Here is a 22,865-nt window from a genome sequence, read left to right as displayed (position 1 = left end):
CAGGTTTCCCAATATGGATACACCTGGGCTTGCACAACAGGAAGTAACTCAGTAAGGACTACAGGGGTGCACAGTAGATGCCAGGCCTGACTGTAGCAAAGACATCATTCAACTCATATGCAAACATATTTTAAGTCTAAATATTGAATCTAAACTCTATATAACAGTCCATAAAACAATAACAGTGATAGTGGAAAAAGATTTTATTTACAATTTTTTTTTACAATAAAGTTCTGTTTACAGCCAGTGCCAGGAAAAGTTATATTTATACAACTATATACATTGAAAGATGATCAGCAAACTGGTTTTACTCCTTGGATAATATGTCAGTATTTACCTAGCCAGGTGTGTTATAGCTGTGTTTGCAGGAATGGCAGCAAGCCTTTCAGCCTTACCATTTAAGAAGTAAATATTGCAGCAGCCATTGAATGCCAGAGGATATTGCAGAACCAGAAAAGTAAGTTTAGCTATTTATTGAAATTAGTGATTAGTGTGCTAAATCAGCTGATCCGTTACCATTACAGGCTTTTTTGTAACCTTTGAAGGTCTTACCTCATTTATCAGTTTTCTTGATGTATATATCAGGACTTTGGAATATTTATATACATTTTTTTCTCAGTCAGTTCAGTCCTATCATTCCTAATTACACCATACAAGTCAAGATTTAAAACCAAAATCAATATGACCACTTACAGTATGTTCTCACAGTGATTAGTCTAAGGGGCCTCATTTATCAACGGGTTTTATCATATGCAACCAGTGATAAAACTCGTTGTGTATGGTAATGGTGCTCCAGCCAATCAGCTCCCAACTGTCATTTTTCAAACAGATGACAGTTGGGAGCTGATTGGCTGGAGTACCGTTATCATACGCAACAAGTTTTATCACTCGCTGCATATGATTAAACTTGTTGATAAATAGGCCCCTAAGTAGGCTTATTATAGTACTTTGTACTTTTTCACTTTCTCCAATCCTTTTGCCACATACCTGTTAATGAATATAAAATATGCATCTCCTTGCCATCTACCACACTTTTCCTTGTCCCTCATGATTTACCTACACTTAAACCTTTCTTATATCATACACGTTTACCTGACTTTTCAAACAGTAAAACACAAATGATGTCTCTGCTTCCTTGATATTATTTCCCTCTTGTTTTTTTAAGCTGCATTAACCATCTAACTGCTAAACTTTACTCACCTGCCCCTGCCCATCCCCAGTGCCCTGGGGTTTCTCCATGCAATCATTATTGCAGTGGCAGCTCTATTATTGGAAAAAAAAGCAGTTGTCAGGGGCAGCCACTGGGCTATGCAGGGGAGAGAGGGGGGGGGGGGGAGGGGGGAGGAGCAGGTGTCCAAATTTTAGCAATTATGTTAAATCTACAAGACCATCATTTCATATTCTCGTTTATGACATTATAGCTGCGTTTTGTTTTTTTATTTAAAAATCTGTAATGCTTCAAGTGTACTGACTCTTTAGAAGGACAATGATGTTAAAATACTGTATGTAATGTAAGGAGAGTGCCTGCCACTAAAATACAAAGAAGCCTTAATTTTAAATGTACTTACAGTGTCTTACATTCATATTACACCAATCAAGCTGTAGGTAGTGTTTTTTACATGGAACTCTGAAAATAAAGGTGCACATCCACTAGGCGATTAAATTGAGCGATTTAACGATAACGATATAGTTATCATTCGATCGTTCGATAATCGTTTGCAAATTGTTTAAAAAATGTCTAAAACGATCAGTGATGCGCGTTACCGCTGGTCGTTTAGACATCTATCATCGTACAAATATGTTGTACAACCTGACGATAACGTCAGGTTCAGCATGTTAGCAGATGATTGATGTTCCTACACTGAAGGACTGCTCGTTTAGTGTATGCACATCACAGACTGACAAACGACTGCACGATTACAATGTCGTAATCGTTCAGTCTTTTGACTGTCGTTTAGTGGATGTGTGCCTTAAGGATGATCACTCATTGACTTCGGTCTGGCTGGGAAGGGGGGGGGGGGGGGTGAGGGGGAGGTTTCAAGGGTTACAAAAAGTGCTTCAAAATTAGGTAGAAGGGCAGCAATCATCTAATCAGATAAACTAGTGTGTGAAGGCCACCATTTGAACAGATCAAAGAAAGTCTACAGGTAACAGTCTTTCTGATTACATAGTACCAGAAAAGACAATTGGTCAGAGATTAAGAGATTTATCCAGTTTGAGATTATACAATATACACTTTAAATTCAGTTTTACAGTTAAAAAGCCTGTTTAGAGCTCTCTCTTGTAAATATGTGATGTATTGAATGTATTATATGTTAGTATCTTCTAAAATAAATTTTAAGTTTTAGGTATATTGATTCTGTAGATCGTACTATAGCAGCAATTTTTGTCAAACCATTCTAGATATTGCAGAAGAGAAGTTTTACATTTCGATCGAGGGATAGATTTACCCATAGTACAAAATATTTTGGTTAATGTTCACAGTGCGATGACAAGGTCTATTAGACCTTAAGTGTTATACCCATTACAAGAATGTTAACTGGTCACTGATCTCCTTCACTCTCAAATATAGTATGTCCTGCTAAAATGCATTGTTGGTCAGAGATGAATGAGGGGTTAATCCTTTAAAGTCCTCTAAGATATCACATGTCAAACAATAAGTCCATGTACCACTTGAAAAACCAGCTAAAACCTTACAATCAATCACCAAGAAGTCTCCAGCCCATGAAGGAAAGTTCCCATCTTCTCAATCCAACTCAAAGTGGAGTGCTCAGTTTGACAAGTGCTGGCAGAACAGGTTCAAACAAAGCAGAAATATTTCTTCCACCGGCATTTAGAGAGTCTTTTAAAGCCCTTTGAACTGAGTTTTTTTTCCAATCGTGCCTTGTGCTCAATGGCGCTGAGAATGGCCGTGTCAAACACCTCTTTGAGGTTTTTTTGAGTCAATGCAGAGCACTCTACATAGGTCTGAGCTCTGATTTTCTGTGCCACGGCCTGTGCTTGGGGTTCACTGACAGGTCTGCCTTTGTAGCGGCTCAGGTCGATCAGTACATTCACATCGTCTCTAAGGTCAGTCTGAGTTCCCACCAGTACCACTGGTGTGTGAGGACAGTGGGTGCGTATTTCAGGGATCCATTTCTCAGTGACATTTTGGAAGGAACTCGGCTTCACCACACTGAAACACACCAGGAAGACATCAGTCTCAGGATAACACAGTGATCGGAGGCGGTCAAAGTCTTCCTGGCAAAGGAAATAGAAAAAAACATTCAGATTTGTATCTCAATTACCTGGAAAATGCGTGGGGCGATTAGGTCACACTTTAAAAATAGTTTGAGTCAAAAAAGTTATACTGGCAGAACACGTTCTTTTCTTTACCACTGGTTGAAGAAGCAAAGAAAAGGCCTTTTAGTACCACTAAACCCATGTGTACATATCAAAGCTAGTCACCAGATAAAACATGACATACCCGTATATAGATTATTATAGGTTTAGCAGACCACTTAGCTGTTGTAAATATATGTCCTATCATGTACAGATTATGTGTCCTGCTACATCATTGCCACCAATGCAGCAAATGTGTGCTCGGAAGGCGGCATGCAACTTGCCACACACGATACTGTATGCCAAGCAGCGGTAGCATTCGCACCATGCAATCCTATGGATTGTGGGTAGGAACAAGATGCACGCGCCCATTTGCGGATTCGCATCATGAGTGCCACGGCACGTTGCAGCGGCGGCAAAGATGTAGCAGAACACATCTGTATTAGATGGCAATTCATATACTATTATTTTGTAAATGGAGCTGAGAATTAAAGTTTACCTTTATAATCTGAGCACTTGTGACACTTTCAATCAATCCTAATCTCTCATATAACCTTATGGCAATGTGGCATGACATGGAGACCAACAACTGAACATACCAGGATCTCCCCCACAGCCCTGCCACTAGCCAACAAGACACAGACACAGACACACACACACACACACACACGTATCAAATTGTATCCAGCACTCACAGTTCACATTCCACCAACAGGGGTGCATCCTATAGCAGTAGGAGATGTGCAGCAAATCTCCAGCCCTGACATACAGATATGGCACTCACCAGCCCTGACATACAGATATGGCACTCACCAGCCCTGACATACAGACATGGCACTCACCAGCCCTGACATACAGATATGGCACTCACCAGCCCTGACATACAGACATGGCACTCACCAGCCCTGACATACAGACATGGCACTCACCAGCCCTGACATACAGACATGGCACTCACCAGCCCTGACATACAGACATGGCACTCACCAGCCCTGACATACAGACATGGCACTCACCAGCCCTGACATACAGACATGGCACTCACCAGCCCTGACATACAGATATGGCACTCACGAACCCTGACATACAGATATGGCACTCACCAGCCCTGACATACAGATATGGCACTCACCAGCCCTGACATACAGATATGGCACTCACCAGCCCTGACATACAGATATGGCACTCACCAGCCCTGACATACAGATATGTCACTCACCAGCCCTGACATACAGATATGGCACTCACCAGCCCTGACATACAGACATGGCACTCACCAGCCCTGACATACAGATATGGTACTCACCAGCCCTGACATACAGATATGGCACTCACCAGCCCTGACATACAGATATGGCACTCACCAGCCCTGACATACAGATATGGCACTCACCAGCCCTGACATACAGACATGGCACTCACCAGCCCTGACATACAGATATGGTACTCACTAGCCCTGACATACAGATATGGCACTCACCAGCCCTGACATACAGATATGGCACTCACCAGCCCTGACATACAGATATGGCACTCACCAGCCCTGACATACAGATATGTCACTCACCAGCCCTGACATACAGATATGGCACTCACCAGCCCTGACATACAGACATGGCACTCACCAGCCCTGACATACAGATATGGTACTCACCAGCCCTGACATACAGACATGGCACTCACCAGCCCTGACATACAGACATGGCACTCACCAGCCCTGACATACAGACATGGCACTCACCAGCCCTGACATACAGACATGGCACTCACCAGCCCTGACATACAGATATGGTACTCACCAGCCCTGACATACAGACATGGCACTCACCAGCCCTGACATACAGACATGGCACTCACCAGCCCTGACATACAGATATGTTAAATAGAGCACTCACCAAACTTTGTAATGAACAAAAAAGACTAGTTTATTCCATAAATACCATCTCACAGGAGTGTATACAAAACAGCCAACGTTTCGGTCCTTCAAGGACTCTAATTATGACAAACCACATACCAGAACAAGCAGTAATGTCCGCTGCCTTGTATACAATTCTGTGAGATGGTATTTATGGAATAAACTCTTTTTGTTCATTACAGGTCTGGCAAGTGCCCTGTTTATCATATCTATATCGCTCTCTTTTTGTTTTTTAAATCCAAATATACATTATACCCTCTTTACTAATTAAACTGCACTTTATTATATGATGAACACAATAAAAGCAACCGCTAACGTTGAGGGGCTGTAATTGGAAGTATAAAATAATGATTCAATTCCTGTAAGGAACAATTTAACAGTCATTCAGTTTTATGCTCTTTCTGGCATAGAGGGTTCAAAACCACCTATTGCACCAGCTTTTTACGCCGGTGCTACTGTACTTAAATCAAAGGTGACTCAAAACTGAATAGAATGAAACATATTTATAGTATGTATAGTAGTATGAACATTTTTCTATTCATGTATAGTAACAAAGGTAATAAAAAATGGCTTATTGTAGGCACATCTCAGCTGGTGTAGGACTCAATGGTGGCAATTTTATCAGCGGAGGTGTATATGTGCATAGGAAAAAGTGTAATTCTCTGGATAAATGCAGTTGAACATTACGACCGCTTATCCCCGTAAATTAAATATGGACCAAAGACTCCTATTTTTAGAGTCAGTCAAGTGGCAAGGGTGTCAGGTGCGAGTGTATGTACGGGACTGTACTGGGAAATCAGAGTTTGGCGGTATTTGCGTTCTCGGTTTTCCAAGTCCTGTGACAGATCACAGGATTTCCTAGTCAAATACTAAGCAAGCCTCATGTAAAATAGCACATGTATATTTATAGCCCTAGCTGCAGCACAGTGCAGAACAAGAGGAAGTTTCTTTTGCATACCTGTCCAGCTGCATCATAAAGCTGAATTCTTACAGGTGCCCCGTCCACCAATACTTGTACTGAAAGATAAAAATATGTAAGTTAAGTTGAATGCTTTCCCCCTTGATGGAAAAAGATCTAATTTAAGAAATCTCAGAGTTTGCTGCCTGGAACACATATTAAAGGTCAACTTTACTTCACTGCAAAACAAAGAGTCATTTTAGAACATTAGATGATAGTTGTCTTACATTGTTTCCATTGGAATATATAGAGTTTATTTATTCATATAGCACACACATTATGTAGCAAAGGGGTTTATGGGCCTGATTCAGACCCACTCACGAGCGGCTGTCCGCTCGCAAGTGGGTCGATGTTATGCACTGAGCATGCGCACGATGGAGGGAGCTCCGTCGTGCGCATGCGCCAGACGCGACGAGCGAAGGAAAGTCCTTCGCTCGTTGTGTCCGATCAAAGGGGGCGTGCTGTCAATGTTGATTGACAGCACCCCCCCTTTGGTGGGCGTGCCGGGGGCGTGCCTCCCTGACGGGGGCGTTCCCACGGGAACGCCTCCCGTCAGAAGCCGGCCCACTGACATCACTAGTGATGTCAGTGGGAGTGATTTTGGCTCTGATAGAGCCAAAATCACTCCGGAGCTTGCGGTTGAAAACCTCAACCGCAGGCTCCGGCTCGCAATTTCGATGGTCGAGATGGTCTCGACCATCGCGGCCATCAAAAAGCACGCTCGTATAGCCTGTGGGTGGTGACCCACAGCTATACGAGCGTCCAGGAGGACGCTCCATGAAAATGGAGCCCGGCCCTCATTCAGAGCGTGCGCTCTGCTCAGAGCGTACGGCTCTGAATGAGGGCCAATGTACGAAGCCTTGAAAAGAGATACAGTGGACAGAGATAAAGTACCAATCCATCAGCTCCCAAATGTCACTTTACAGGCTGTGTTTGAAAAAATGACAGTTATGAGCTGGTTGGTTGGTACTTTATCTCCGTCCACTTTATCTCTCTCCAAGGTTTAGTACATAGACCCCAATATTTCAGTCAAAAACAGACCCCAATATTTCAGTCAAACAAATCCATTCCTGCCCCAGTGGAGCTTAAGATCCATATTCCTTATCAGATGGACACACACATACACAGAAGGGAACATTTTTTGTCAGAATTCAATTAACCTAACAGTGTGTTTTTGAAGCTTGGGAGGGGACCAGAGTACCTGGAGGATATCCAAGCAAACAAGAAGAGAATATACAAACTCCACACAAATGGTGACTTAGGGCGGGATTTACTAAACATCGCTTCCATGATGCGGTACATGCCCCCTGTCTTTGGGTACATACCGCCTAGTGCCTGAGCTTTCATGTCTGTCCTATCAAACTCTGGGGGGGGGGGGGGGGGCTGCGCTCTGGGATATTCAGGAGGTATGAAGGGTGCTATGTTTATATGGGATATTCAGGAGGTATGAAGGGTGCTATGTTTATATGGGATATTCAGGAGGTAGAGAAAGTGTTGATTGCCTATTAAGGTGGATGGGAAGTGTAGGATTCTGCATTGCCTGTATTTGTGTACGCTTAGTTCTGGAATATGGGCAGTATGAAAACACGCAAAATACAGTCTGCAAACAGGCATAGGTTCTACTCTGCATCAGCCTCTGTGTCCCTGTTTTCTCAGGACAGTACCCCTTGTTATGTATATGAACTGTGGGATATATGATACACTTAGAAAGGGATTGCTTACACATTCAAAAATACAAACAACATTTAAAAAAAAAAAAAACTGAAATACGCATTTCTTTCAAATTTGCACTTTACAACACTGGTGTTATCACACAGATAGGCTTTCATAGATTCAGGGATACACACATACAGAATGCCCGGGAGACTCCCAAATTTCCGGGTAGTCCCCATGGCCCACGGAAGAGTAGTGATATGGGCAGGATGAGGAGACTGCTGGGAATCACTCAGCTCTATGAGAAATCTACCGTTTCTGAGAAGTTAGGTTAATAAATAGGCCCCTATATCTTAAAAGATCATATTGGGGACCTCTTCTGAGCATGTGCACAGCTGCTCAGACAAATAGCCAGGTTGCCCTTGCAAATTAATTAAATACATTTTTGAATTTCTGGAGGTGATTACACTTAGGGCTCTATTTATGAAGCAGAGATAACCCCCTTGCTGTAGAAAGTGGTTATCATTGTTTTCTCCTATGTAAGAAGAGAGATGGCACAGCTACATAGTGGATTTCTTTTGCAGGACATTATTAAGTAATTACCACACCCCATATCCTGCTATGGGAACTGTGGGGTTTGATCTATTTATCAAGCTTCAGAAAGCATCTGGATATGGCGTTACCCAGGACTCCCAACTTTGGCACAGTCCTGCCTTTCGGGCACTGTATCACTCACAGGCCACAGAGTTCAAAAGAAAAAAAAGGGGGGGGAGGGGGGCAAGGTTGGGAAGTGTCTCTCCCCTGCTGCTCTGCATAGCAGCGGTAGAATGGATTGCCACCATGTGCATTGCGCATGGCATCCATACACTTTTTATAGTGACTAGGGGCACACCAGCAGCTTAGGAAGCACTGTGTATGCCCCACCATGACTTAGATCAGGGGCGTGTTGCACGGCCATGCACATGGGCCGCCAGGTGTACACACAATGTCCCAATTTCCAATCTTTTCAATGTTGGGAAATACGCATTACTCACAGCCAGTCAATGAGGGACCCATAAAGCCAGAGAAGCTTCACAGGAGCAGAGCGTATGTGCTTGTACCCCCCGCCAGAAGAGTGTGGCTGCTGTTGAGGTAAAGAAAACCATCACTAAGCGTCAAGCTTTTGCGCAGGGACTCCAAAAAGAAGTCATGGCATGGTAAAATGCAGCTTACGGGTATTATGATATGTAACCATACAATATACTTTACAACACGGGGTATAGTAAATAGACCCCTGACATACTTTAGCTACTGTAAAGCCTCTACACCACTTTCTTTTTATACCCACTTTCGCTTACTGTACCCTGTAAGTGTGCCAACCAGTATGGGAGGAGGTAGTGTTTCCCTAGCAAACCTACAGAAAATAAGCAGATCAACATAAAAGGAAAAAACAAAAACAAGAAACAAAAAGCATTAAGGCTGAGTACACTTGAACACACACGAGAAAGCCAAACAAAACGTAAGCACCCAAAATAAAACAAGGTGAAACTGAATTATAAAGGAAAAACAAACTCCCCACTGTGTAGAGCTGCAGAGGAAAACTCATTTGAAACAAACACAATCTGAAATTCAAAATGTCTTGGACCTTAGACAATAGATGAACAATCTGAACAAAAACAATAGCATGTGACTGTTTTAATAATCATTCTTTCTGTCAACAGAAGGCATTTTATAGAAACTTATCCCTATTGTCACTATCGTAAACATACAGTTGAGACAAAACTGCAGCCAAAAAAAAATTAATTATGCACATAATACTACTGTATGTCTCTGTAATGCATTACTTTGTATATGGCACAGTGGTAAAGCATTTCAATCTATATTTACCAAACTTTTGCACCAGCCACCTTGTAAAATATTTTTCTTGTCAATCAAGGGGGGTGGAACATCAAAGTGATCATATAATCATTATGAATATATTCCTAATGCCCAATATAAATACATCATCTGCAACACCTATAACAAGATTTCACAAGAGATACTACTAACCCCCTTGAGAACCATAACCCCTGGTGTGCGGGAAAGTGGATATACAGTATTGTGTGGTTTCCAGGGCTTGTTGGTCTCCAGCAGGCTTTGTCTTCATAGCTATTTGCAAATTGTGATATAAATGATGGGAAAAAGTCAGCTACACATATTCTGACCATACTCCCGATGACGACCTACTAACATGCTAAATTGTCTAGAAATGTAAAGCTGGTCTCACAGTATAATCTTATATTTCAGAAGCAAGAAAGTAAAAGATGGCTTTGTGTCTGTTTGAGACCATGGGGCATATTGATTAAATAAAGTTAGCAGAATATATACACAAAACATAATTTGGGGGGGTGGGGGCGGGGGACTAGCTGCAAATATTAAGCAACCTCTGAATCACACTTGCCTACTCTCCTGGAACATCCAGGAGGCTCCCAGAAATTGGGTGGCACTCCTGGCCGCCTGGAAAAGCGGGCAAGTTTCCCAGCCACCTACCCCCGGACCCCCCCCCCCCCTCTCCCCTGCTGTGGTTAGATGATGCAATTTGGGCTGAATCACGTTATCAAGGCCCCGTCCCTGTTTCACAATGCCGGTAATTTCGTCATTGTATAGCGGGGACACGATGAAGCATCGCGTGGTCACATCCCCGCTCAGCCCCTAATGCCGTGTAATGTCCCCGGCTGCCCTCTCCCGGCAAGTATGCCCTGAAGGCATGCAGCAGATATCATTTTTGCTTTGTGATTTTAGTCAAACTTAAATCATCGCAACCGCATTACAAATATGGATTGTGATAAATAGGCCCAAGATAATTGGGTCATTAGCAGAGGCGGATTGGGCATTACTTTTTGCGGGGAAAATCCCAGTGGGCCGATTGGTTGTGGGGCCGCTTGTTATTTGAGGCCCCGCCCCCCGATTCGCGTCACCCAGCCGGCTCCTGTGTGTTTTACACAAGCAGCCTGGCTGCCTATCAGTACTGCCTGGCCATGCCTTAGCCTCTCTCGCGAGAAGAGAGGCCAGCGGCCAGCATCCTATCAAGGCTCCACCCAGCGTACAGTCGGAGTGAGGTGAAGTGGCGCTGGACCGCGGGTGACAGCGTGGCCGCGGTGAGGGTAAGTTGCGGCGGGGATGGGGGGCCGCCGGCCGGTCAGAGCAGTCTTTCAGCCTGATCACATCCTCTCCACTCTCCCCTCCCCAGGCTGTGAAGTGTCATGTTTAAGTTTCATTTCACAGCCTGGGGAGGGGGCAGAGTGGAGAGGAGACAATCAGGTCTGGCTGCAGTCTAGGGGGTGGTGATCTGTCTGTTGGGGGAGGGGGGGGTCTGATATACTAGGGGTGGTGCTGGAGAGATGATGATCTGTCTGTGGGGGAGGGGGGTCTGATATATTAGGGGCGGGGGAGATGATCTGTCTGGGGGAGGGGGGGTCTGCTATATTAGGGGCGGGGGAGATGATCTGTCTGTGGGGAGGGGGTGCTCTGCTATACTATGGGTGGGGGAGATGATGATCTGTCTGGAGGAGGGGAGGTCTGCTATACTAGAGGCGGGGGAGATGATCTGTCTGGGAAGGGGGGTCTGCTATACTAGGGGTGGGGGAGATGATGATCTATCTGGGGAAGGGGGGGGTCTGCTATACTAAGGGCGGGGGAGATGATCTGTCTGTGAGGAGGGGGTCTGCTATACTAGGGGTGGGGGAGATGATGATCTGTCTGGGGGAGGGGGGGGTCTACTATACTAAGGGCTGGGGAGATGATGATCTGTCTGGGGATGGGGGGCTGCTACCTTAGGGGTGGGGAAGATGATCTGTCTGGGGGACGGGGGGTCTGCTATACTAAGGGCGGGGGAGATGATCTGTCTGGGGATGGGGGTCTGCTACACTAGGGGTGGGGGAGATGATCTGTCTGGGGAGGGGGGGGCTGCTATACTAAGGGCGGGGGAGATGATGATCTGTCTGGGGATGGGGGTCTGCTATACTAGGGGTGGGGGAGATGATCTGTCTGGGGGAGGGGGGGTCTGCTATACTAAGGGTGGGGGAAATGATGATCTGTCTGTGGGGACGGGGGGGTTGATCTGTCTGTGGGGAGGGGGGTATTCTGTGCTAAGGGGAGATGATCTGTGTGTGAGAAAGAAGGGCTATTCTGTGCTAGGGCAGGAGGACGCCACTGAGGAGACGCAGGAGGATGACGCTCGGGAGACGCAGGAGGATGGCACGGTGGGTGGATGGTGCCGGAGAGAATTGGGGGTGGCACTGGAGAGGCGCAGGGAGATAGCGCTGAAGAAACACACAAGGGGATAGGTTGGAGACACACCAAGACGCTGGTGCTGGAGACACACATATAGGACGGTAGGAACGCTGATACTATTAGAAGAAACACTGGGGCACAGTCATCTTCAGTAAGATAACAATTCTAATGAAACCATATTACTGATGCAAATGGTACCAAAAGAGCAAATATATTTTATTAATATAAAATTGTTTGATATGGGAAACCCACATTTATTATCTGGTTGAACCTCTGTTGCATGATAATGACATTGGTTTTATTGGGACACATACAGGCGGCTTCCAGACCATGGGATCTCATGCGTGAATAGCAAATACCAACTCAAGACACTGCCTGTCCAGGGAGGATCAATTTCTTCAGAGATTCCCCGTTGCAGAGTAATCATATAGGTAAGAAAATGCTCATTCACATGCTCGCTGTGCTTATTCACTGGAGAGAGGGACTGTGGGCATGGCTATCAGCTCCTGGAGCGGTAGGCATGCCCCCAGTATGACTATGACTGAAACAGGGGGAGTGGCTTGCAGGTATGGTGTTTCGCATTAGGCCACACCCCTTTCCACAAGGCCACACCCACTTTTTCAGCGCACGCCTTCGGCGCGCACACCGAGGGCCGCTTTCACGTTTTTTTCCAGGGCCACTTTAATTTCCCAATCCGCCCCTGGTCATTAGGGTAGACAGCCCAGATCAATCTGATTATGTCATCCACAGGGAACTGAACTCCTCACTAGAGTCATTTACATTGGGATAGATTTACAATGACACGTTGTGATAAGTTTCTCCATAAGCTGTGCATCACATGCAAAGTGAGGAGAGATCAGACAGTACAGGGGTGTGTCCTGTCTCTTCTGAAGCTTGTTAACTCCTGGGAAAATCAAATCATAACCTTAGTAGATAGGAGGGGAACCTGTTCAACCGGAAACACTTTTGTCAACCGATACTAACAAACTCAATGTATGAGATGCTGTGTCTGTTTTCTTTATTAACCCTGTAGCATGGTTATTTATTATATCAGTATAGTACATGTATTTTAAATACAAAGAAATTTAAACTAGAAATGTAGATGAGAATGGATGGGAGGTGAAGTAATGTGATGCAGGATATAGGATGGTGCAGTGAGTGAGCTACAAAACTGATAACACATGTATATTGGGAAATGATAGCTGTGCCAACATTTGTTCAATGTATCACAGATATAGATATATATATACTCATACATACATATACACACACACACACACACACACACACACACACACACACACACACACACACATACTATATCAAGTCCCGCTGATCCCCCTTTAAAACCACATTTGCTCACAATTATTTAATACGCATTAGGTATAAATTAGAATGTCTTAAATGTACAGGTCTAAAACATAAATGTTTACATTAACAATCATATACTGTATTTATACATAGTTTGTAAAGGGGAGTTTCAGAGGAGGGGGCCCGAGGGCAGTCTGTCCAGGGTCCCCTTCTCTCTCTCCGGCGGCCGACTGCGCACTGAGCGCAGCGCCACACCGGCAGACTTTGGGCCATAGAGTGTGTCCTGAGACTACAGCGTATATGCTCAGGTCACCGGGAAAATAGCACCGCAAACATTTTCCCGGTGTTTTCCCTACTGTGCATGCGGCCATTTTCAAGGCGATTTTGACAGCGCTGATACCGGAGACGACGTTGTACTCTGGCAGCGGAGTGGTAAGTATTAAAAATATGGGTGCAATAGGTGCGGTGTAGGTCCCACCTGAACCCAGGGGCCCGTGTGCCCTGTACCCATTATAGAAACACCCCGTATTTGTATTATATATATACAAATGTATGCAGGTCTGGATTAAGGTTTGTGGGGGGCCCAGAGCAACTAACTTGTGGGGGCCCCAACCAATATAATTGTCAATATATGATGGCAATGTAATTAAAATGTATAATGTGTAATTACTCCCAGCACCACAAATGTGTTAAACACACTTTAGCGCCCCCAGTTTATATTATGCCATACAGAAACCCCAGTGCTCATATGCAAGAGTGCCCCCCACGCTGGGGATGTAGCTATATGTGGATGCCCCCGGGTGTCCCCACACTGGTAATTTAGCTATATGTGGATGCCCCCGTGTGCCCCTATGCTGGTGATGTAGCTATGTGGATGATCCCGGGTGCCCCCCACGCTGGTGATGTAGCTATATGTGGATGCCCCCGGGTGACTGCCACGCTGGTGATGTAGCTAAATGTGGATGCCCCCAGGTGACTGCCACGCTGGTGATGTAGCTATATGTAGATGCCCCTGGGTGACTGCCACGCTGGTGATGTAGTTATATGTGGATGCCCCCACGCTGGTGATGTAGCTATATGTGGATGCCCCCACGCTGGTGATGTAGCTATATGTGGATGCCCCCAGGTGCCCCCACGCTGGTGATGTAGCTATATGTAGATGCCCCCGGGTGACTGCCTCACTGCCCTGTTGGGTAATCTGGTTCTGTATGTGTATGAGTGTGTACATGTGTGTGTTTAAGCTTTTCTGAACTACACATGACTTTTTTAGTCCCTGCTTTGCCATATAATTGTTTGCTCAGATTTTTGATAGACATTTAAATTGAGAGAAAAAAAACTTTATGGCATTGTATATGTTATAATATAGAATTTACTTATATAGCACCAGTATATTTTTTCTGTGCTTTACAATTAGGCATAAAACCGTAATAAGACTAAACTAAGTGATAACAGACAGACATAAAGGTAAGAGGGTCCTGCTCGCAAGCGTACAATCTATATGTAAATAGACTGTAATTATCACTTTGTGTATTTAATGATGACTGCACATGTGGACATTGAATGGATACAAGTGAACATAATTTATAAGAAGATTGCATTATTTGGCACATTCCAACATGCCGTATCCAATGCATCTGCATTATATTGACCATCTAAGTTATTACTGGAAGCCATGCAGAAAGTTGTTAGGACCGTGCTTATGTAGATTGGTTATATACTATAAGTAGCTACTGTACACTGCAACTTTGCAGCAGCCAGAAAACTTCCTAGTGTGAACTATGACATCACAGCAGGGGGCAAACTGAAGTGAGAATACACTAAGACAATTGTCCTGGCAGGAAGGAGTTAGTGGTAGGTTTTGTTCAGAAAGTGTTATGCTCCCAAAAACAGTCAGTCTCTGCATGACACCTCCTCATTTTGTCACTCCAAATTGTAAGGCAAAGGACCAAGATTAAACAATGGTTATTTATCACCTATACTGCTAAGGGTTTAACCACAACACACACATACAACATATACACACACAAATAGTAGTACAATACATATAGCTTGTAAACTAGCTTATAAACAGGGCAGCAACGCCCTCTAATATCTTTAGGGTTTATGTAATGATGTGTGATTTAACAAAATCAGCAATATTCTGCAATATTTATTGCAAGATTTAAAAATTCCAACTTTGAACTTCCACCCACAAATGCTCGGCTTTGGCAAAACAAAACAGATTTTACTTACAAAGTACATAAATAAATTACTGGATTAAATCTCACTGCAACTTTTACACTTTTATAACTTGTGCTTTAGTATGCAACAATCTATGTATGTGCTATATAGATTTTCACTTACAATGTCAAACTTTGGTAAGTACTGTAGCCATGAAAGTTCTATGGGCAGCTGTACCACTGCGTAAATATCCTGTCTTTTTGACTCAATGTAGCAAGAGAATTAGACTTTTATAATCAAACTGAACAAAAACAATTTTAGTATAAATGAAAATTTTTACAACTTACCAGAATATGTGTCTAGGGCAGTTGGCTGGTATTCTGTCGGGTAGCCATTAATTGTGTAGCTGACCACCAGACTTGTCTTGCCCACTGCACCATCACCCACAAGGACACATTTTATACCAAGCTCCTGGCTGTTGGGTCTGGAAGAGTTTCGTCTCCTGAGGGACCCCGATAACTGTGGACTCAACCTCTTCGCCTCAGAACAATCCAGCATCACTTGAGGTGGCATAATAAGGGTCCAGGATACAGTCCTGGATCTTCAGCAACAACCTGGAAGACAAATCCACTCTGCTTCTTCTCATGGGCCTTTTAGTGCTACTGTTTCCTCAGATGACCTTAATCACATCTTTAGTGCATTTCCAGGGCATCCCTTTCAAAGGTTTTACACTCTTTTATTCAAACCAGGTGTTACTATGTCATGGTCTGCTCTCCAACTGATGTGTGAAGCACCCAGCCAGCCCTATTTATACCTTCCCTCCCCGCATGGTAATTGGAGCCTGTACTTCCTTACAGACAACACTCTAGTGGTGTAATACATTTCAGGGTGTCAGTTTTATACTCTCCTGACTGACAGACACTGGCTACATAAACTGCACAATAGTGTCCACGTTTTATCTACTGAAGTTTTTGTTGAAATGTACTATTTATTTCTTGCAAAATAGGCTGTTTATTTGTTGCAGGGATTTTTATTATATAGTGTGGCTGCAGCAATGCCCTGCAGATGATCCAATTATAATCAGGGTCCAGCACCGTATAGGTATTGTTATACATAGGCTTGCCAGATCTTATACAACATTAATGGAGTTATATGGTATACAATCGGGAAGCCGGCTGCCGGAATCCCGACAGCTGGCTTCCCGGCTGTTTTATCCCGGTGTGGGATAAATGACCGGGCGTCTACATCTAGACGCCTGTCATTTCCCCGACGCCGGGAGACCGGCGCCCGGCATCCCGATCGAAGGGATGCCAGGCGCCTTGAGCGGACAGCCGCGCGGGGGGGGGGGAGGGTTAGGTTTAGGGCACCAGGGGGGGACTTAGGGTGAGGCACCCCCCCGGGAGGGTTAGGCTAGGGGGAGGGAGGGTTAGGCACCCCCGTGGGGGACTTAGGGTTAGGCAGCGGGGAAGGGGGTGTTAGGGTTAGGCACTTAGAGGGGGGATTAAGGTTAGGCACTTGGGGCGGAGGTTAAGCTTAGGCACTTGGGGGGGAGGTTAGGGTTAGGCACCCCTAAGGAGGGTTAGGGTTAGGGGGTTAGGTTAGTTTATGCTTACCTTAGCAACGATCGGGATTTCCAGCGATGTCAGGCTTCCGCTGCCGGGAACTCTGCTTTTGTCGGCCAGGCGCTGCCGGGAATCGAACCGCCGGCCTTTCGTACCAATTCCACTTATACAGTTTTCATCCACTTGAATATCCAGGGGCTGATTCTGAGTCAGTTGCACCCAAGGCTGCCTTCTGACTGCTTTATGGTAATCATAGACGTGCGCAGCAGTCGGCACAGGGGCGTGCTGCAACAGGACCTCCTCCTCCGCCCTCACTTCAGGACATAAACTACTCACCTGGCCGCCCAGGAGAGTGGTCTATATCCCGGAGGGAGAGCTGTATGGGGAAGACCATGAACCGGCAAAGGGGGAGGTCGCGTTGTTGCCCCCCCCGTGCAGACCTCTGCACACAGCTATGATGGTAATGTGAGAATCTGTGCATGCATACTAAAATCCTGTTCAGCTGCATGTGGGAGCCCATCCCGCCCACTGTTCTTACGTCCGCAGCACTGGCCATCATCATTAGTATTGGGACTTATACCAGTCTCATACTGGGTGCAAAGGATCTGATAGAATCAGACGTCCCATCTCCATCCGCACACTGCAAATGAGCAATGAAGTTGGCCGACGCACACATGACATTTCCATGAGACGGATCAGTTCTGCGCAATCACATGATCACCTCCCAGTTACTGCCCAGAAACTCCCATTTCACAGGTAGGACCTGATTCAGAGGTGGGCACTAATGCATCCGTGACTTTGTCTTTTTCTGCAGCGTGGCTGCGTCTTTATGCTAATGCCGCATCTGATGGGATTCGCACAGAGACACCAACTAGCTGCGGTGCTAATCTCCCACTTTCTGTATTAAGACGCACCATCGGACACGCACCATCGAATATCGCACCAGCCTAATGGAGTTGCACAATGTCTGTCAGAACACGTTTGCATCTGGCTAGACCCCCCCTTTGTTACCACTCAGGTACTACAGACTGAAATGGCATAATCTCTGCATCTAAATTAGTTCTGTGGCTTTCAGTGGTAACCCTCGGGACGCACGCACAGTGCGATTTACATGCATTTGCAGACTGAAAATATCGGCCTCTTGTGTGTGACATCAACCCTTTGTCCACCTCTAAATCAGGTCCATAGAGTGGTCTGTCCAAGGATGGATTAATCCGCATTCACTAGTGAACTTCTTCTGTGTACTTAGGTCTGATTTGACGCCTGCGCAGTCCACGGGTTCTTTCTTTGGCGCATGCGCAGTATGCCGAAATCCGCAAGCTCTGTCTGTATTGCCACTTGTACCCGACTCAGGGCCTGATTCAGACCTGGTCGCAAGCGCTGAGCGCTCGCAACCGGGTCGATGGTGGCCCAGAGCGCATGCGCACGACGGAGCCGGCTGTCATGCGCGAGACCCGGATAGCGACGGGCAATCCGTCGCTCCGGGTCTCGCACTGAAGGGGGCGTGCTGTCGATGTTGAGTGACAGCACGCCCCCTTTGGTTTCCATGAGAACGCCTACCGTCTGGGGGCGGCCCCACTGACATCACAAGTGATGTCAGTGGGAGAGCTTTCGGCTCTGTTTGAGCCGAAAGCTCTCTGGGGCTTGCGGCCACGAGACCCTACCACAAGGGTCTCGTCGTAAGCCCGATGGTCGCGATGGTCTTGACCATCATCCTGGCCGCTCGCATTTGCTGTGGGTTGCAACCCACAGCAATGCGAGCGGCCAGGAGGCCGCTCCATTAAAAAAAAAAAGACGCCCTGATTTAGAGCGAGCCCTCTGTCAGAGCGTCCGGCTCTGAATCAGGCCCTCAGCCCCTTAGTGTGCAAGTTAGTAATACACTCAGTTACATCTATTCATACTCATTTATCAGTAGCGGTCTGGGCTTGTGTTTCATATTATTATCATTACTTCATCAATTCAGAAAAGATGATTTGATTTGGAATGGGAGCAGATGCAGTGCATAGGGTTATTGCAGCTTGCACCTGTTTGACAACCTTAGAGAAGCCATATAAACTCTCTGATCTTTGAACTATAAGTAAATACATCTAAGAAATACAAATCTCTATTTGCAGTCTTCACCACGAGTTCTCCTTATTTAAACATGACTACATGTTTTTACTATTTTGCACTACTTGCAGATATAGGGGCTGATTCATCTTTAGATGCATTTGTAGATCTTAACGCAGATTTCTTTTACTAAATTGGCGTGAAAATGTATATTTTCGCCATTATTATCATATCCCATTGGCATTTAAAATGTGGTATATGATAAATTGGCCTCTAAGAGTGAAAAGGGTGAGTTGCAAAAGTGGAAGATCTAATTGGTAGTAGAGGCAGCCTTTATAAAACATAAGTAGCACTTGCGTATGGGCATTGTAAGTGATGAGAGGGTCTGTGTGCGACCTGTGCCACCGCACAGGGCACCGCAGGGCAGGGGGGTACTGTTCGAGCCTTTCAATTTTCTGTTTATAATCATTCTCACTTGTAGCATACTTGCCAACCCTCCCGCTTCTTGCAGGAGGCTCCCGTTTTCTTAACAACAATAATAATAATAATAATAATAACTGACCACACCCCAAAGCATGGACCCCTATCACTGCATTCCCCGGTGGGCCCTTCATGCTCCAGTCTGACACTGATGGTGGGTGGTTAGAAAAATACAGGCATGTCGGACCATATAAATGCCGTTTCGTGGGCATGCATAAATTAGCCATTGCGATCTCCATCACAGCATGAGAGCTCTCTCTCTCTGTATGTCAGGAGAGCTGCAGTGTCTGCGGCTGGTCAGATATGACTTACAAGCTGCATGACTGCCCGATCTGTGTCCATGGTACCAATGTTTACATTGTTGCACTTCGTCGGACGGATATGAGACGGCAGCAGTGGGCGTCCCTATGCTCGGATGTATTTTGGAAGACATTAGCATATTTTAGCAACTGTGATCCGTGAGAGAATGCAGCTGCGATTACAGTAGCGTAAATCTTTGAATCAGGCCCTATATACCTATAACAGGACACACATCCTGAAAGTGTTGACACACATTTTACACCTGTCTCTGTAGAGGTTAGTGTGTGTGATCTGCAGAGGTTTTTCTTTGTAAAGAACTGGCATTTGCCTGGGCATGTCCTGAAAGCTAATGATCGCCCTCTTATGGACAAATTTGAAATTACACCTATTTATAATAAAAATAATCCCAACAAATGAAAGAACTTGGGGCTTAGGCCCTCATTCAGAGCCGCTCGTTAGCGGCAGTACGCTCGTTCCGAGCGATGTTTGCACATCTGCGCATGCGTACGCTTTTTAGTACGCATGCGCGAACCAGTCAGTGCGGCCGAAAATCGTTTGTACGCTATATAGCGAGTGCCTGCTATTTTGAGTGACAGAATGAGGCGTATGTGGGTGGTAACAGGGGAAGGTGCTTGAAAATGGGGAGTGGAGATCCGAACGCAGGCGTGCTTAAAGGTCAAAACGGGCGTTTTATGGGTGTGTATATTTAAAACAGCAGCGTCATTGACCACGTCACTGGGTTATTTTAGAGCCAGAACTGCTCGCAAATTTGTGGTAGCAAACACCAACCACAAGAATAGCGAGCAGTTCATACGCTGGTCGATGTACTCGATTAATCTAATAAATAGCGGACATGACGTATGGTGCGAGCGGCCAGGGGGCGTTCGTTCAGACTTAGAGGTGTGAACAGACTGCAATGTGCGTACGGATCATTTGAATAGCCACCCCTTGTTTTTAAACGAACGACCGCAAATAGCGAACGGCTCTGAATGAGGGCCTTAGTTCAGAGGTGCACGGAAATCCTGGCCATACTTGCCTACTTTTAAAAAGCATTTCAGAGATATTGTGAAAGTAACACCTATGAGTGCGGCAGTAAAGTGGACGTGTACTGCTATATCTGAGACGCGTGTCATAAATCTGACTTACATCCAAATGAAACCGCGGCCAATATATCTTGTACCCGTCAGCCAGTGTGTACAGACAATATGTGTGTGAATGATGTCGTTCACAGACATATCGCGTTGGCTGTGCTGCATAGCCAAAGCCCAATATATCTGCAGATAAATTGGGGCATCGTGCTGTGTGTAAGGGCGATTAGATGACCGCCCAGACACCATAGATGCTGTCATTCTGACTGCCCCTTCCTGGAGAGGGCAGCCAGATTGGCAAAATCGGGGGGCATGGTCAGCGTTTGTGGGTGGTGTGGGGGACGTGGCCACAAGATTGCATCATTTTGGCCCTGCCCCCGCTACACAATGCCGAGATTTCCGGCATTGTGAATCATAGGGAGGGGCTAAATTAACAATATTCAGCGATTCATCTTGCATGGGGGGAGGGGGGTTAGGGGCAGGAGGGGTCGGTAGCTGCCAGGAGGCTTGCTTGCCTTTCCGGGGGATGATTTTTCAAAGGCTCCTGGCCAAATTGGGAGGGTAGGCAAGTAAGCCAGACCCTTGTAGCAGAGGCCGCGGGGAGGGGGATGCGACACACTGCTGGCCAGGAGACAGATGATGGTTATTCAGTGTGTAAATCACAGTTGCCTACCCTCCCGATTTTAGCGGGAGGCTCCCGGTTTTTAATGAAGCCTCCCGCTCCCCCGCAAAGTGTACATCAACTCCCGGTTTGTGGGCGGGGCCTGCGAGGGGAAATCATGACGGCATGTCATTTCACTTAAAAGCCGGCCACCGCGGGGTTGTGGGTAGCGGTGGCCGGCGCTAGTGAGCAGTGCGCACACAGAGTGTGCTTGGGTGCGACAGCGGTGGCAGGCGGAGCCTGGTAGCAGCGCAGGTGTCGGGCTTCTGTGAGTAGCCGCATGGAGACACCAGTGTCTGGCTCCAGCGGCAGTAGCAGCGGATCCCTCCCCCCTCTCCTACCTGCACATGAAAGCTGCGGCGACTGAGACATGGTGGAGGAGTCCTGTTGGAGCTGCAGAGAGGAGCTCTGGTCTGGCGGAGACAGCGCTGTGCTGTTCGGTGGAGAGGCTGGAGAAGTGCCCGGTCCCAAGGTGAGTGCACTAATCTGTGTGTGAGTGTGAATGTTTGTTTGTTTGGAATGTGTATGTGTGTGTGCTTGGAATGTGTGTGAATGTATGTGTGTGTGTGTGAATGTATGTGTGTGTGTGTTTGGAATGTATATGTGTGAATGTATCTGTGTGTGTGTGTGAATGTATGTGTGTGTGTCTGTGTGTTTGGAATGTGTGTGAATGATGTATGTGTGTGTGTGTGAATGTGTGTGTGTGTTTGGAATGTATATGTGTGAATGTATCTGTGTGTGTGTGAATGTGTGTAGGGCATCAAGTAATGTGAATGTGGTAGGGCAGAGCTATATTAATGTCTGTGGGGGAGCTAGGGTCTCAGTTTATAGGACTATATACACCCATAGGTTGAGCTAGACATGCCCTTTGGGGCAGGCCACACCCCTGAATGGCGCGTCGCGATTTGCGCGGCGCATTCTGCTGCAATCTCCCTGAAAGTATTTTTCAAAAGTAGGCAAGTATGGTGTGTATGAACCATCAACTGCAGATATATCTGTTAGGTGTGTACCCAGCTTAAGATCTCCTCATGACAGTTAGGAGCTGAGTGGTTGGTCGTTTATCACTCTGCACTTTATCACTTTCCAGAGCTACATATATCTGCCCCATTGTGCCTTATAACCAATGCAGGGAGATGGCACTGATTATACCATATAT

General features: G+C 45.8%; 1 protein-coding gene across 1 annotated transcript; it reads right to left on the bottom strand.

Moving 5' to 3' along the window:
- Positions 1 to 910: 910 nt before the first annotated feature.
- On the bottom strand, positions 911 to 16,336 carry LOC148501649 (rho-related GTP-binding protein RhoV-like). The gene is made up of 3 exons (XM_088450183.1): positions 15,917 to 16,336; positions 6,195 to 6,253; positions 911 to 3,240 (listed from the first exon to the last, which is right to left on the bottom strand). The coding sequence occupies exons 1-3, from the start codon at positions 16,140 to 16,142 to the stop codon at positions 2,800 to 2,802; spliced, it is 726 nt and encodes a 241-aa protein (XP_088306309.1). The 5' UTR covers positions 16,143 to 16,336; the 3' UTR covers positions 911 to 2,799.
- Between the last annotated feature and the right edge of the window lie 6,529 nt (positions 16,337 to 22,865).

The sequence above is a fragment of the Taudactylus pleione genome, unplaced genomic scaffold, assembly GCF_031769625.1.
Source record: "Taudactylus pleione unplaced genomic scaffold, aTauple2 ptg000509l, whole genome shotgun sequence".
In the NCBI taxonomy this organism is placed as follows: domain Eukaryota; kingdom Metazoa; phylum Chordata; class Amphibia; order Anura; family Myobatrachidae; genus Taudactylus; species Taudactylus pleione.
Note: the sequence above shows the minus strand (reverse complement) of the source record. Positions and strands in the feature narration are given on the sequence as shown.

Coding starts and splice junctions, on each gene's coding strand:
- LOC148501649 (XM_088450183.1), bottom strand. CDS start 16,142: ATGCCACCTCAAGTGATGCTGGATTGTTCTGAGGCGAAGAGGTTGAGT. Junction 6,254..15,916: donor TGCCCTAGACACATATTCTG/GTAAGTTGTAAA, acceptor TTTATCTTTCAG/TACAAGTATTGGTGGACGGG. Junction 3,241..6,194: donor TTTATGATGCAGCTGGACAG/GTATGCAAAAGA, acceptor TTCCTTTGCCAG/GAAGACTTTGACCGCCTCCG.